This window comes from Lygodium microphyllum, chromosome 6 (genome assembly GCF_053477565.2).
Source record: "Lygodium microphyllum isolate KBCC chromosome 6, Lygodium_microphyllum_v1.1.10, whole genome shotgun sequence".
In the NCBI taxonomy this organism is placed as follows: Eukaryota; Viridiplantae; Streptophyta; class Polypodiopsida; order Schizaeales; family Lygodiaceae; genus Lygodium; species Lygodium microphyllum.
Window position 1 is genome coordinate 105322389 of NC_141140.1, and position 14494 is coordinate 105336882.

A 14494-nucleotide genomic window follows, 5' to 3' on the forward strand; every position below is an offset into this window, starting at 1 on the left:
ATACAAGACTGTCTTCAGAGGTTCTCTCCTTTGCTTGCGTTATAGCCATTGCATCCATGGCGTGATTGGAAGTTTGTGCTTCCTGATGACTTTCAGAAAAGGTCAGCGAATTAGATATACTATCAGATGGTGGAAAAGATGGGTCACGGGGAAGGTTAATAAGTTCTGGCATCTCAGGGATAGCAAAAAGAAGTGGCTGGATAGATTTATCCAGCTTTGGAAGTCTAAGGTTCCGTATCAGGGTAAAGTGTTCATGTGGCGGCTGCTCATTGGGGGTCTTCCAACGGGAGAAGTGCTCCGTGCCCGAAAGATCTTTGCAGGGCGTTGTGTTTTCTGTACTACATGCGATGAGACATTGCTTCACCTCTTTGTCTCTTGCCTTGTTGTGTGACAGATCTGGAATTTCATTTCCCGTGCGTGGTTCTCGGTGACCCAACACCGCATACCAGTTCGTTCATGGATTATGGGAAATATGTCCTCTATGCCCTCTTTGTCTTCAGATTGTTCCTGCCTATTCCATTTTCTTAGATGGACAGCCCTGGGGCACATATGGTGTACTCATAATGCCTTTATTTTTGATTTGGCATCGGGCATCCATGGGCATGTGGCCCGTGTGCATGGATTGGTGTTATGGCAAATCACTTCTATGATGTCAGCTGACCTGGTCCTTCTGGACATTGCTGCTCCCTGGCTGGTGATTGTTCGCTCTACTCCAGCTGTTCTTTCTGTTTGATTTATTAGAATTGGTTATGTAATAGGTCATTCTGAGAGCTTGCTTGCATCTTGTAAATTTCTACAGAGATAGTGTGAGAGAGATTGAGTATGCTGACCTGATGGTCTGATGTAATAGAATGTAAGAGATAGAGAGAGAATGTTGACCTGATGGTCTCATGTAAATATTTACTACTTAATTCAATTATCTTCATGAAAAAAAGAAGAAGAGGTGTAATCATGTAATCTTGTACTTTTTTTGTAATTAATACAATTAGCTATATATATATACTTAATTCAATTATCTTCATGAAAAAAAGAAGAAGAGGTGTAATCATGTAATCTTGTACTTTTTTTGTAATTAATACAATTACCTATATATATATATATATATATATATATATATATAGAGAGAGAGAGAGAGAGAGAGAGAGAGAGAGAGAGAGAGAGGTGTTTGTTGTTATAAGGCTCTGCATGCAGTTGATTTACATGCCTTGTTTTGAGAAAATTTCAGGTTGATGCAATGTTTGGGCTGACAGAACATGTAGGTCTCCTTCGAGCATTATTAACAAAGTATACATTTGCCCAAAATCGGCAGACAATCTTAGCCAGTGCTACAATTCCCCAACATACCCAGTTCATTGGGAAATGTATTAGTGAAAAATGGGTGAAGGTAGCATCCTCTGTCTTTCATCCTGCAGTTAGAATTCACAAGAAGATGTTTAGTTTGTCTGTGATGCTAACTTCTTTCAAACAAGTCACAGTTTTGAGGGCTCAAGTACTTGCTTATGGGGGAGTTGGCAATATTGCTTAATTGTATTCTGATGTGGCGAAGAATGTTGTTGGAAACAAACCAACCATTGGAATTATCAAAAGATTCACAATTGTTTTCAGTCTGTATGTCTGATTTAGCATGAAGTCATTCTGGTTTTCTTCTTATATGCATCAGATGAGGGAGTTGGCAATATTGCTTAATTGTATTCTGATGTGGGCAAAGGATCTCAGAAACAAACCAACCATCAGAACTATCAAAAGATTTGCAATTGTTTTCTGTCTCTATGTCTGATTTAACATGAAGTCATTCTGGTTTTCTTTTTACATGCATCGGATGTTAATTGAAATGCCAACTCGAGGCATTAACCTTGCACATGATTTTTTTGTGGAGGCTCGTTTTCCAAAAAAACTGGAGGCCTAATGATGGAACAGGGTACGTGAAGCATTAAAGGAAGGATGAAGGCAACCACGAGCCACGAACCACAATGTCCTCTTGAAGGGATAGGAGGGTAGTGGAAGGGGTTGGTGAGAGAAGGGAAGAGTGTTTGATGATGGAGAAAGAGGGGTGAAGAATGACTGATGAGTGGTGGGGTGGTGAAGAATGAATGAAGTGATTGCCTATTTATAGGGATAAGCTATCTAGTGTGGCACACCACTATGTGCATAGTTGCCTCTGTACGACATGCCGTACAATTCGTATGGTACGTACTAGTACAAATTCATATGTTTTTTTGGGCCTATTTGGGCCACCTAGTCTACGCGTCCTCGATTCCGCATCCTGCGCCCCCGCCTTTACTCCTGCACGTTTCGCGTGCCTATGTTGCACTTTTTTGGGGGGTGGGGGGGTGGGGAGCTTGGATACCTCATCTTCCCCCCCCCCCCCCCCAAAACCCAGCCCTCTTTGGAAATCTTGATTCTTGAATGGACTTGTGATTTGTCAATTCTCGAATCTCACCTCCCATTCCCTCTTTCCCGCACCCTATCGAAGCATTTGCCATTCTCAAATCTCATCTCCCATCCCCTCTATCCCGCACCCTATCAAAGCATTTGCCATTCTCATCTTCCATCCCCTCTCTCTCACTCGTGCTCTTTCAACTTTACCCTAACCCTCGGGCCTTTGGAGTCTTCCTCCCTTTCAACTTTCAAGACTCAAGTTTCAAGAGTCGAGACTCAAGCATCTCTCTCTCTCTCTCTCTCTCTCTCTCTCTCGGGCCTCTTTATCCATCATTGGCACCATTACTCCTGAGAAGCACGAGGCCTTCAATTTGCATGCGATGCATGTGGAGAGGGACACAAAGAAGTCCAACTCCCACCATTAGACATGCAAGTATTGCAGGAAGCGCTATATAAGTGGTGCAACTTGGCTTCTCCAATATATTTCCAAGACGGGGAGGCAAGTTGCTCCATGCAAGGAGATCCCTCAAAACATTGCGGAGGAGATTCTTGCCAAGATGAGAGGGGGATTCACAAGAGGAGGAGGAAGTGGCTTATCGACACCAACTCCTATGCCTACTAATGAGGAAGCATACAATGTGGGCATATCTTCAATCGATGCGGGAGAGGTTTCTACCATTGATGGTGGGGGACTCCACATCCGCATTCAACTCCGGTAAAAGACAAAGAGTGGAGGCTCATGCGGTGCCAGAGAGACAATCCTCTCTCTCTCAAGCTCACGGCCATATGCGTGGATCAGTTGCCTTTCTTAGAGAAAGGCAACGACTTGCGGACATTGAAATTGCACGCATGTGAAGGATGGACTGGTGTCACATACAATGACATGAGGACGAAAAAGATTGATGAAGAGAAGGAGAGGATTGATAGAGCCCTTGATCCTATTCAGGCCGCATGGATAAAATATGGTTACTCCATTCTCATCGACGGATGGAGTGATTGTAAGAAACGGGGCATCATTAACATACTCGTCGTCTCACGTCCACTCGGTACTTACTTTTTGCGGGCCGTAGATACTAGCAAGAGGGGGAGAAAAATGATGGCACATTATTTTGGTGGCAAAACTTTGGATATGCACTGGAGACCATTCAGTCCTTAGCCATGAGGATCCTTGCCTAGGATTACTCTTCGGGTGCATGTGAGAGGAACTGGAGTGCCTATTCTCTCATTCACACAAAGATTCACAATTGGCTTAGCACACGACAGTTAGAGCAGCTAGTCTATTGCTGCACTAACTTACACATGATGAGGGCTATGATGAGCATGGGTAGTCCGAAGTAGGTAAAGTTTAAACACTTAACCATAACATTTTAAATTTGTTGTTTTAACTTTTAAACTTTGAACTTTGAAGTTTATACTTTATAATTTAGACTTTAGCATTTACAATGATCAATCTTACGTGCATCACTGTATTATGTAGGTGAATGTTGATACATTTAAGTTGACGGGCAACACTCTTCCGAGTATACATAAGGAGGTGGACGAGGAGGAGATGATTTTTGCAGAGCTCTATAGAGAGCTTATAGCAGCAGATACTCATGATACTTGTAGTCAGCGTGCTCGTGGGTGAGGAGTTTGAGTAGGTGGTAGCAAGGGCATGGTCATTCGATGCCCTCCATCATCGAGGAGGGGTGGTTTGAGTGGCTTGCAAATATATGTAAGGCGGGGCTCTAGTAGCGCACATTCTGTGTCTCATGATGATATCCCCCGTTTGCCTACACAGTCGCCACCTAGGGAGCCATCATTTGATGATGATGGTAACCTCATTAGTGAGGATAAGTATGAGTGTGTCTCATCATCGGATGCAGAGGAGTCATCTTCAGACTCTCTTGATGAGCACTCAGATGGTTCTGATGATGATGATGATGATGATGATAGTGATGCCTCATCATAGATTTATATGAAATAGGTCTTTTTTTTGTATCAGATATACTAGACTGTTGTTGTATCGCATGTTTTGTGCAGCCCATGTGACCGCGATGGTCTCACCCTCATGTATTTATCTTTTTCTATAATGAAATGGCTATTTCCACTTTAAACATGTATTCTATGATCTATCATTTAATGATTTATGGTTTTGTTATTTAAAAAATCATCTTAATTTTTTTCGTATTGTTATCGTACCGTAGCTTATAAAATCATAATGTACCATTTAGTTCTGTATTTTATCGTACCATACCGTATCGTACATTTCGTACTTGACAACTATGACTATGTGGATAGCCACTAAAAAAGTGGCCAAAATGCGGATACTATCCCTTTTTAGGGTTGTTAGTACAAAACTGTAAATGAAGTTTGTAAACTGAAGAAGTGGTTTCTCAAACCCCCTTTCAGGCTCAAAAAGAGGTGAAGAAAGAGGAATTCAAAGATCTCGTTACGAAGTCGCGATTGGATCTCCAAGGCCCTAATTTAAGTGGTCTTTGAAGATCTTGGGTATTAGGAGGAGAAATGACTGCTTGATAAATGGTGGGTGATGAACTTCATGGTGAGGAGGTACCCCCTCTAAGGGTGGTGGTGGAGTTGTCTTTTGAAGCCAAAGAAGAAAAAGCTCTAAGGGCAAAGAGAGTGGTCCCCTTCTGAAGCCCCCTCTACAAGACGAAATATATAATTTGAAAGAGAGAGAAAATAGGGGGAGAGAAAGGAAAAAAAAGAAAATAAAAAAATAGAGAGAAGAAAAAATATATAGAGAGAAAAGAGAGCGAGCTTGAAAGAGAAAGAGAGAAGAAAAGAAAAATAAGAGAGAGAGAGAGAGAGAGAGAGAGAGAGAGAGAGAGAGAGAGAGAGAGAGAGAGAGAGTATATTAACGTCTCTAAAAGGCCAATGTGGCCTATGAGACCAAAGCAGTACATACAATGATGGTGTGTTTCTCATCTGGAATGAGAAAAAAGATGAAAAACATGCCTATAAGACTAAAAAAGAAATGAAGTAGTGTCCTATAAAAGGGGAAACATGTCAGTGATCTGAAAGTGAGAGTAGAGAAAGGAAAACTCTCCATCAATGATATGTCTGTTCTCTAGGGAGGTGTATCTTTGCATGGTCTCGGCATCTGTCTTTTGTGGCGCTCAATGATGGCTTTAATTTGTCTGTGGTGTGGATGTCTAGACCTTCGTCCGGGTGGACGTGGGCGCCTAGACCGGCTAAGTGCCACTGCTCTATCCAAAGGGACACCTACAGAGGATGAGGTCCAATGATGATGTACTCCTGTAGGCTGTGTGGCAGTAGTAGTGGTATCTGCCATACTCTATCGTGTATCAGTGAAAAAATCAGTGACTGCTCTCTGTTTATGTGAGCCGAGCTGTGGGGGCCTCCTACTCTGTAGAATTGTTGCTCTGCGCCTCTGGAGCTCCAAGAGGAAAAATCCCAAGCATCTCTGATCCTCAAACTGCATGATCCGTCTCAGGGGTCCAAAACCCTCTCGAAACAGACAGTGGTATCTACCTCGTATGTCATAATATATAGTGCATTGGCAGATGTAGTGTTCCTCTGTCTCTGGCTCTCTGTCGCATGTGGGCATATGCGTTCTTCTGTCTGTATACCCTCCCATTTGCCTGTCTCAATCCTCAGGTGGTGGGATGAGGTGCGGATCTGACCAATAACTGTGCGTAGTCCATGAGGCAGCTGTGTGTCCATGTAATTGGGTCGGGTGATGAAACCATCCTCAGATACCTGAAGGAAGTGGGTCTGGTAGTGTGCCATCCTCGTGCCATGGGGGGAGGGGGGTTGGATCCAGGTCCTCTCTGTATCTAACTTCAGTATGTTTGCTCTGATCACATGGTTTAGCTCTGATCGGCTTAGGTCAAGTGTAGTTCAATCCAGGCTATAGTCAAAGGGAAGTAGTCTGTCAATCTACAGCCCATGTAGACTCATCCGTGTACTCATTTGAGCATACCAACAGTGTCTGTCACCGTTTGCTGCTAGTTGTCTAGAAGAGGCCAGGGCTAGCCGTGGGTATCTATCTTGGGGGAGCTCCCATAGTCTATGTATGAAAGTCACTGCCTGGACCAAGGCCTCAGCCACCATGGGTGATGCTCCCAACTCAGCTCTGATAATCTCGTGTGGGGTCGAGCTCTTCACTCGTATCATGCGTGAGATCATCATGACCAGTGGTCTTTCCATATGCTCCCATCCATCATAGTATTCCTTCTCTGGTCCATCCTGGTCTCCCAAAGGCAGTCTCCTCGTGTGAAAGAGACTCGGACCCCAAATAGCTGCCCCATATAGGAGTGTGGGTGTAACCAGGGTGTCAAAAAGCCACAGTTTGGTGCGCGGCTCATGAAATTGTATGTGAGCACATTGCCTCTCCAATGCACCTAAGGCTGCATATGCTTTTGCCGGACGAGCATCTGATGTCTCTCTCCAAGAGAACTGTGGTCCTTTCAATGTGACCCCCAAATAAACATACTGCCTAACCATCTCCACTAGCTCTCCGTCAAAAGTAAACTGGTGCTCAGCTCTTGTCACCCAAGCTGCTGAAGTGTTAAATACCATAACTTTAGTTTTCCCAAGGTTCACCTTAAGATCTCTATCTCTACAAAAAGCTGATAATGCATCCAAGTGTCTATTTAGTCCCTTAGGTGAGTCAGATATAAGTACAATATCATCGGCATAAAGCAGTAATGGTATCAGCACTCCAGCTAGGCTGGCTCCGGCCCCACCAGTCCTATCCACATATTCTGAAATTTCATCTATATACAGCCCAAAAACTGTCGGTGAAAGTGGACAGCCTTGTTTCACCCCAATGGTGCTATTGACTGTATTTGAGATGCCCTCAGGTGTTCGTACTCTGCCTATCACTGTCTCATACAGGGCATAGATACTCCACTGTATCTGTACGGGCACATCAATGTTTTGCATTCTTCTCATGAGTCTAGCAGGTGGCACTGTGTCAAAGGCCTTGCGAAAGTCCACAAAACAGCAATAGATCTTTTTCTTGAATGCCTTGCCTTCTTCGATGATTGCCCTCAATGTAAAGATATGGTCTAGAGTTGTATATCCCCTCCTGAAGCCAGCTTGGCCTTTTGACCTCAGGCCATGCATCTCGGCCCATTCACTCAATGCTTGTTCCATGATAGAGCCATATATCTTGGCCAGCATGTGTCCAATCATGATAGTTCGGTAGTTACTAGGTAGCGCGGGGTCTCCACTCTTAAAGAGCGGCACAATAATATGGTCTGACCAACAGGTTGGAAATCCCTCACAAACTGCCCTATTAAAGATGTGAGCCAGCGTTGGTGCCAGAATATCACAGGCATGCGTGAAGTGTTCAGCCACTAAACCCTCATGGTCTTGGGCTCTTCCATTTTTCAGTTTCCATATGGCATTCCTCACTTTTTTTTCTGTGAAAAATCTGCAATTTGCTGGTCTTGAGGTTGAGGGAAGTGGCATAGGCTCTTGGCCAGGAATATCATAGAGTGTGCAAGCATATCCATGCCAATCATCCGGTCTAGTAATTTGTAGGGGTGGCTGGTTCTCGTGCATCTTTTTCCATGCTCCCTTGCTGTCCTGCCCCAAGAACATGGAATACATTTCTATTTCTAGTTTTCTTAGGTATTCCCACTTCTTTTTGCGTACCAACCATCTGAAGAGTGTTCGAGCATGCTTATGTGTACATATGCCAAGTGCCATCTCTCGCTGAAAACGTGCTCGTGTCTCTCTGCACTCATCATCATACCAGCCATTCTGTGAAGCATTACCTCATGGAGGTTTATCTGACGGTGTAGTGTGAGGGAAAGCATATGCTGCTGAAGTGTGTATTATCTCGGCCAACTGTCCTGTAAACTCATCCAGAGAGGCCTGTGTGTCTAGCTCCCTCAATGCATCTCGCACAGTAATGCTGTATATGTGTGAGGTTGCTTCCACAAAATCATAGCGTGGTAATTTTGGTACGTGTGACTATGCTTCGTGTATATGCCCATATTGCATTGTGAAAGCTAGAATAGCATGGTCTGCTACTAATCCAATTGGTCTGTCTGAGATTTCAAAACTTTTTATGTCAAGTAGCAAGTTGGGTGATCCAATCAAATAGTCCACTGTGCTTGACCCTTTCTTGTTATTCCAACATGTGAAGCCATTAGATCTTGGCCACTGTGGTAGCCCGTTAAGGATGGCCAAACCATGTGCACTTCCCAGTGCCAGTAGGTGTGTTCCATATTCTGTTCTCTCTCTATCTTGGGCTGATCTAGCTAATCCCACTTCATCTAATGCAATATCTCTGAACATCTCATCACTAATGTCAAAGAAAGCAGATTGATTGTTTCCTGTGCGTGCATTAAAGTCTCCTGCTAGTAGAACATCCCCAATTCTCATGTATCCCATTATGTCCTCATATAGTGGTGCATACGGGGATGTCTCTTTAGGGGTAAACTTAGAGTATGCAGGGGGGAAGTAGCATATGGCAATATACATGTCTCGAGTTCTGCTTGTACGTAACCTAATCCATATGTATCTTGCCTCTACATCTCTATGTACCACTTGGACTGTATCTCGGAGCTCTTCTCTAAATAGAATTGCCACTTGGTACATAGAGGGGCTCTTTGCAAATATTCAGCAGGTTCCCAACTACGATCATTAATGGCTTATAGACAACTTCTAGATTAGGATGACATGTAAAAGAAAGAATGTAGCTTTCAGCCAATTTGAGAGGATTTTATGTAAAAAGAAAGATTAACGAAATCACACGGCGCACAATCGCTGTTTTCAGACAGTGAACACTCTGAAGTGGGAGATGAAGAGGGAGTGATCTGGCAGAATTCAGATCAAGTGTGTTGGTATTTTACCCCCCTTTCGGAGCCAATGGAAGCATTAGATTGGCGATCTGAGCAACAGAGAGGAAGGTATTATTTTATACACGTTTTTGTCTATTAGAGTTTTATCTCCTCATAATGCTGAAATAAACTGACAGGCTTCATCTCTGTTAGTATTCTTCTTCATTTTCTATTTCTTTCTGGGAGTATTCTTCTATTTTTTCAATTTTTTTGAACCCCTTCTCTTCCGTCTACTCCTCTCCCTGAATCTACATTCACTCTGCTGTCTCTTACCCCTGTGGTGGACTTTCGACACCAAACGCACCAACACCATGTTAGGGGAAGTTTATGCTATCATCAGAAGTGAATTCTGGAAGATGTTTGGGCTGATTTGGGACTGATATCTTCAGCCATATTGAGAGAATTCGCTACAGCAGTGTTCTTTTAATTCATTTCGTACTCTACAGAAGACATCTTGTCAAAATATACAAGTATTATATGTCCCTATGGCAAGGCAATGCTTGTAGATCATTCATAGATGCTTTGAGTTGAATTAAGAGGAGTTTTTTCTCTTATTTCTTGGTTGTGGTAACTTATCCTTATCAGAAACTCAATTTGAAGCTCTCTTGAAGCAAGCCTCTTTGCTCTATAAGCCTTGTAATTGCCTTATAAGCTTTTGTTCCTAACAGCCTACATTGAATGTAATCATGCAAAATTGATTCATGCTATGGCATCATGTATGAATGATGGGATGCAGAGTTGTTTATGATACATAACAGCATGTTGTACTTGATTTTATAATTTGTGATTACTCTTGCAGTCAAGAAAACAAGCTTGATTTGAGTTAGAACTTATGAGATAATACTTTTGTGATCTTTGCTAAGAACATGCAGTTGGAAGCTCTATTAACATCTTCAAGAACATGGCTTGAAACCTTCAATCCTACTCTTATCCCTACCATCTCTGGAGTGTAAGCTCTTGAACCCCCATACATTCTTCTGTGTCAAACTCCTGTGATTGACCGTGAAGTACCTCTTGAACCTTCAAACATTCATTGTAATCTACTTATCTCTTGAAGACACATCTCCATCTATCTTGTTTAGTTTTCTTGCCAAACCCTTGTGGTGATCTTCAACCCTACGCGCTGCGACATTGGTGAATCCGACGTGAAGGTCGGTGTAAGAGAACTCCAAGATGGGAGATTCTTTAGTAGATACTCTACAACAATTGTGCGCATATTGCAGCGGACTCAGCAACAACAAATCTAAATGTTACAACAAGAACAACAAAGGCAAGACGAAGAAAAGATTGATTCCACAGCTATTAAGGCCTTGGAGGAAGTTGGGGCGGGAATTAAAACAATTTAATGGTCAAAATGTCTCTGTTTTCATTAACTTATATGTTGAGAAAATGCTCTTCTTTGGTGTACTGCAACATGCATAGAGTCGCTATTTTGTCAGACTAGCCAAGCATGGTCTTCAAGAAAGAATCCATGGTCTTTTTCAGCGAGATGCGGATTGGGCTGCATTCAAAAAAGCCCTACGTGAAGAATTTTTCTTAGAAGACTCTGATCTAATGATGAAGAAAAGTTTCACTGATTGGGTTGAGAAACCTAACAAAGGTTTAGCTGCAACAACTTTATACCATGAGTTTGAAAGTAAATTTGGACAACTTGATGCTAAAGACCAACAAAGTACGGAAGGTCAAAAAATTAAATTATTTCTTAAGGTTACATATGCCATTCTATAAGAGAAGCTTACTGATTGCCTAGAAAATGCTACCTCCGAATTAGGAGTTAAGACTGCATGGACAGATATTACTGATGCAGTTAACATGATTGCTCGAAGAGAGCGGATGCGACTAAGATTGGGCTCTACTTCAACTTTAATAATTCCATTGATGGAGCTTGTTCCACCTTCAAAATCCCCTATTCCTTTGACTAATCAACCAACTCTTTCTTCTTCTGTTCCTTCTAAAAATGATGTAATAGATGAACTCATTAAAAGTATGCGTGACCTTCATTTGAATCTTACAGAAATTAGTTCCAAGGTGGAGAAGCTAGATATCAAATTTGAAGAACGAGGACGATCATCAACTCGAAGACCCATGAGAGAAGGCTATAAGAGGCACTGTATTTGGTGTAACAGCCAACATGACAAGAGGGAGTGCTCTGCCTTTCGTGAGGCTGAAGCACAAAAGCTCGTCTTTGGAAAAGATGGAAAAATTCATGCAGCTGAAATTGGTCTTCCACTGGAGCCAAATTTTGGCAATGGTGGAATAAAGAAAAGATTAGAAGATTTATTTGTAAAGAATGCCTACGCAGCAATTGATGCATGTACCTATGGGCTGCAAATTGAGTGAACTAAATCAAATTTGAAAGCATGTAAAGCTAATGTGCAATCTAAAGTATGGATGCATGCATTAGATCAAATGGAACACGGCAAAGTAGCCAAAGATGATTTGACTAACGCTAGTCAGTACATTCGAGGAATAACTGGTTGGAAAGAACCTGTAGATTCTTTTTCTGCCTTTGCACATTTGACTGACGTCAATCACAAAGAAGTCTTTATTGAAGAAAAGAGAAGAAGAGAAGATGAACAAGGGCCTTCCTCTTCTGGCCCTTTGAAACGTGTAACTAGAAGAACGCCTGAACAACCAAAGCTTGCTGACAATATAACCCTAGATCAAGAGATGGAAAAAGCACCACAAACAAAGAAGACTGAAGGAAAGAAAAAAGACAAGCAGCCAGGCTATAAATTGCAGAATGACATAGAATCTGCAACCGATCTCAAAGGAGTTCTAGAAGAACGAATTCTGGGAAGTAAAATTGAGTTCACCTTAGGTGAAATTCTCGAAATTGCCAAACGTGAATTTCATGATGTAATTATTAATGTAATCAAAAGAAAAAGACAATATGTTGGTGATGATGCTAAAGAAACAATGCATGCTTTTTTGCAAGCTCTTCGAGTCTTTGTGCAGGATGAAGAGAAGCTGAGTGCACAAGGAACTCAGCTTGAAGCAGTTAAAGAGTTAATTGCAGTAATTGAAGTTGAAGATAAAGAAAGCATGGATGCAAAAATTAAAGAAGTGAAGGCTGAAAATGTAGTGGTCGGCTGGTCCAAACCAGTTGGGCAGCCCACCTCTAAAAAAGAAGGCCGTCTTCTACAGCACACACATGATGAGGAAAAAGCCCGATTCATTCTAAGCAGTCACTACTCCCGTACACATTGGGCAAGAGCAACAACAGAGACAATCGACAAAATTGGAGAAAAAGAAACACCATGTATTGCACTCTTAGACTATGGTTTTGAGGTAAACGTCATGGCAAGGAGTCTTTATGAAAGCGGCGGATAGATATTGATCGAGGTTGGCGAATGAGAGCTGCAAACAACTCTTCTGGAGAGTTATATGCTACATGTCCTAATGTGCAGGTAACTATTGGAGATATAAAATACAATTTTCACTTTTTTGTTCAAGACTCTTGTAGTTACCCTATCATTCTTGGGCAACCTTACATTTCTGAAGCCCACTTGGAAACAAAAGCTCTTGATGATGGTTCTTCCTATGCTCAAATCCGAAGCAAGGATAATGAACGAGCTGTTCAATTTCTTACTGTGTGTGTTAACCATCATCGAAACAGAGATCGGCTGCGTGATTATCTTATGCCTCCTAATGCCCGAGAATTCAAGGATTTTCAGGTTGCACTGCTGTAAAGGAGGCTATGGCAGTACGTCATGTAAAAAGATTGAACCTCCTTATGCTACAGAAACTCTCTCTCTAGCAAATTTGTATGTATATACAGCCAATAGTATGGGGTGTTATAAGTCTCTTCCAGCCATGACTAAAGCTGAAAGAAAATATTTATGTCATGTAAAAAGGGTCTTGAAAACTTATGACATGATGGCTGAAAATGAAGATATTTCGGGTATTTTTTTTGGACTGATTACTATTGACACATTGGCTGAAATATATGCAGCTGGTCATATAGAAAATCGGGCTGAAAATCAGTCCATAGAAGTATGTACATTGGATTTTTATTAAACAATTCAAGAATTTGTTGAGCAGGAAGACATTGGTTCACTTAACAAGGCTGAAGTGCAAGTGGAGACAAAATACAAGATGGTGGATAAGAAAGTTAAGCCTGTGGCAGTCCCAGTGCCTCTTGAAAGTGAAGGGCTGACTGATAGGGCAACAAATTAGCCAAATCTTCGAGATTGTTCCAACATTGGTCACAAGTTCACATCTAAAAGTATAAAAGAGCTCAAAATAGGTGAAATTTTTTTCCTTTCGCTAGCTAAAAAACACTCTTTTATGCAAATGCTAATGAAACATAGAAAAGCTTTTGCATTTCAGCCAAGTGGAATAGACTGTGTGGACCCAAATATTGTGGCTCCTACGGTTATTTTTACGGTTCCACATGTGGCTTGGAACCTCAAGCCCATTTCCGTTCCAAGGGCACATTTGCCCAAATTATTGGAACTTCTAAATGAGAAGATCAAAATGAAAAGTTTAGAATCTTCTTGAGCACCTTACTCAAATCGATGGTTTACCGTGCCCAAGAAAAATGGATCCTTACGATTCATTCAAGATCTAGAGCCTGTTAATCGTGTCACAATCCGAAATGTTGGTTCAGGCTCAATTGTTGGTGAGTTTACTGAAGCTTTTGCAGGTAGAGTAATTTATTCTATGGACGACCTATATTCAGGATATGACCAATTTCAACTTTCATTAGAAAGTCGAGACATTACCACAATGAAGACACCTCTTGGATTGGTCTGCATGTGCACTCTACCACAAGGTGCAACAAACTCCGTAGCTCATATGATGAATGCCATGCAGAAGGTCTTAAGGGACTTTATTCCATAACTTACTCTTCCATTTTTTTATGATGTACCTATCAAGGGATGTGAAGACAATGAAAAGAATGAGGAGCTTGACGAAGATGGCTGCAAGACATTTGTTGTTAACATTCATGATTGTGACAAGATTTTGACAATACTAGAAGAGGTACATCTTATACTTTCTGGAGCTAAGTTGATTTTTGGAGTAGAGTGGCTCCTACGGTCGTAAACCTTCACCAATCAAGATAGATGCCATCAGTAAAATGCAAGAAGAATGCACAAATATTTCAAAGGTGAGAAGATTTTTTGGTGCATGTGTATTCTATCTCGTATGGATATCACATTTTGCTCATGTGGCAAAAAATCTCTATCAATTATTAAGAAAATGCCAAAGATTCTCTTGGGGGAAAGAGCATACTCTCACTGTACGCAAACTAAAAAAGTTGTTAATTTCAGCCCCTACTCTCAAAACGG

The 14494-nt window shown here is 41.7% G+C and overlaps 1 protein-coding gene across 1 annotated transcript in view; it reads left to right on the forward strand.

Moving 5' to 3' along the window:
- The window catches only part of LOC148034902 (P-loop containing nucleoside triphosphate hydrolases superfamily protein), a 149014-nt gene that overhangs the window by 121256 nt on the left and 13264 nt on the right, over positions 1-14494 (forward strand). Inside the window, exon 6 of the mRNA XM_087679855.1 lies at positions 1226-1384. Coding sequence (XP_087535981.1) covers positions 1226-1384 — 159 coding nt within the window. The remainder of the gene's footprint in view (positions 1-1225; positions 1385-14494) is intronic.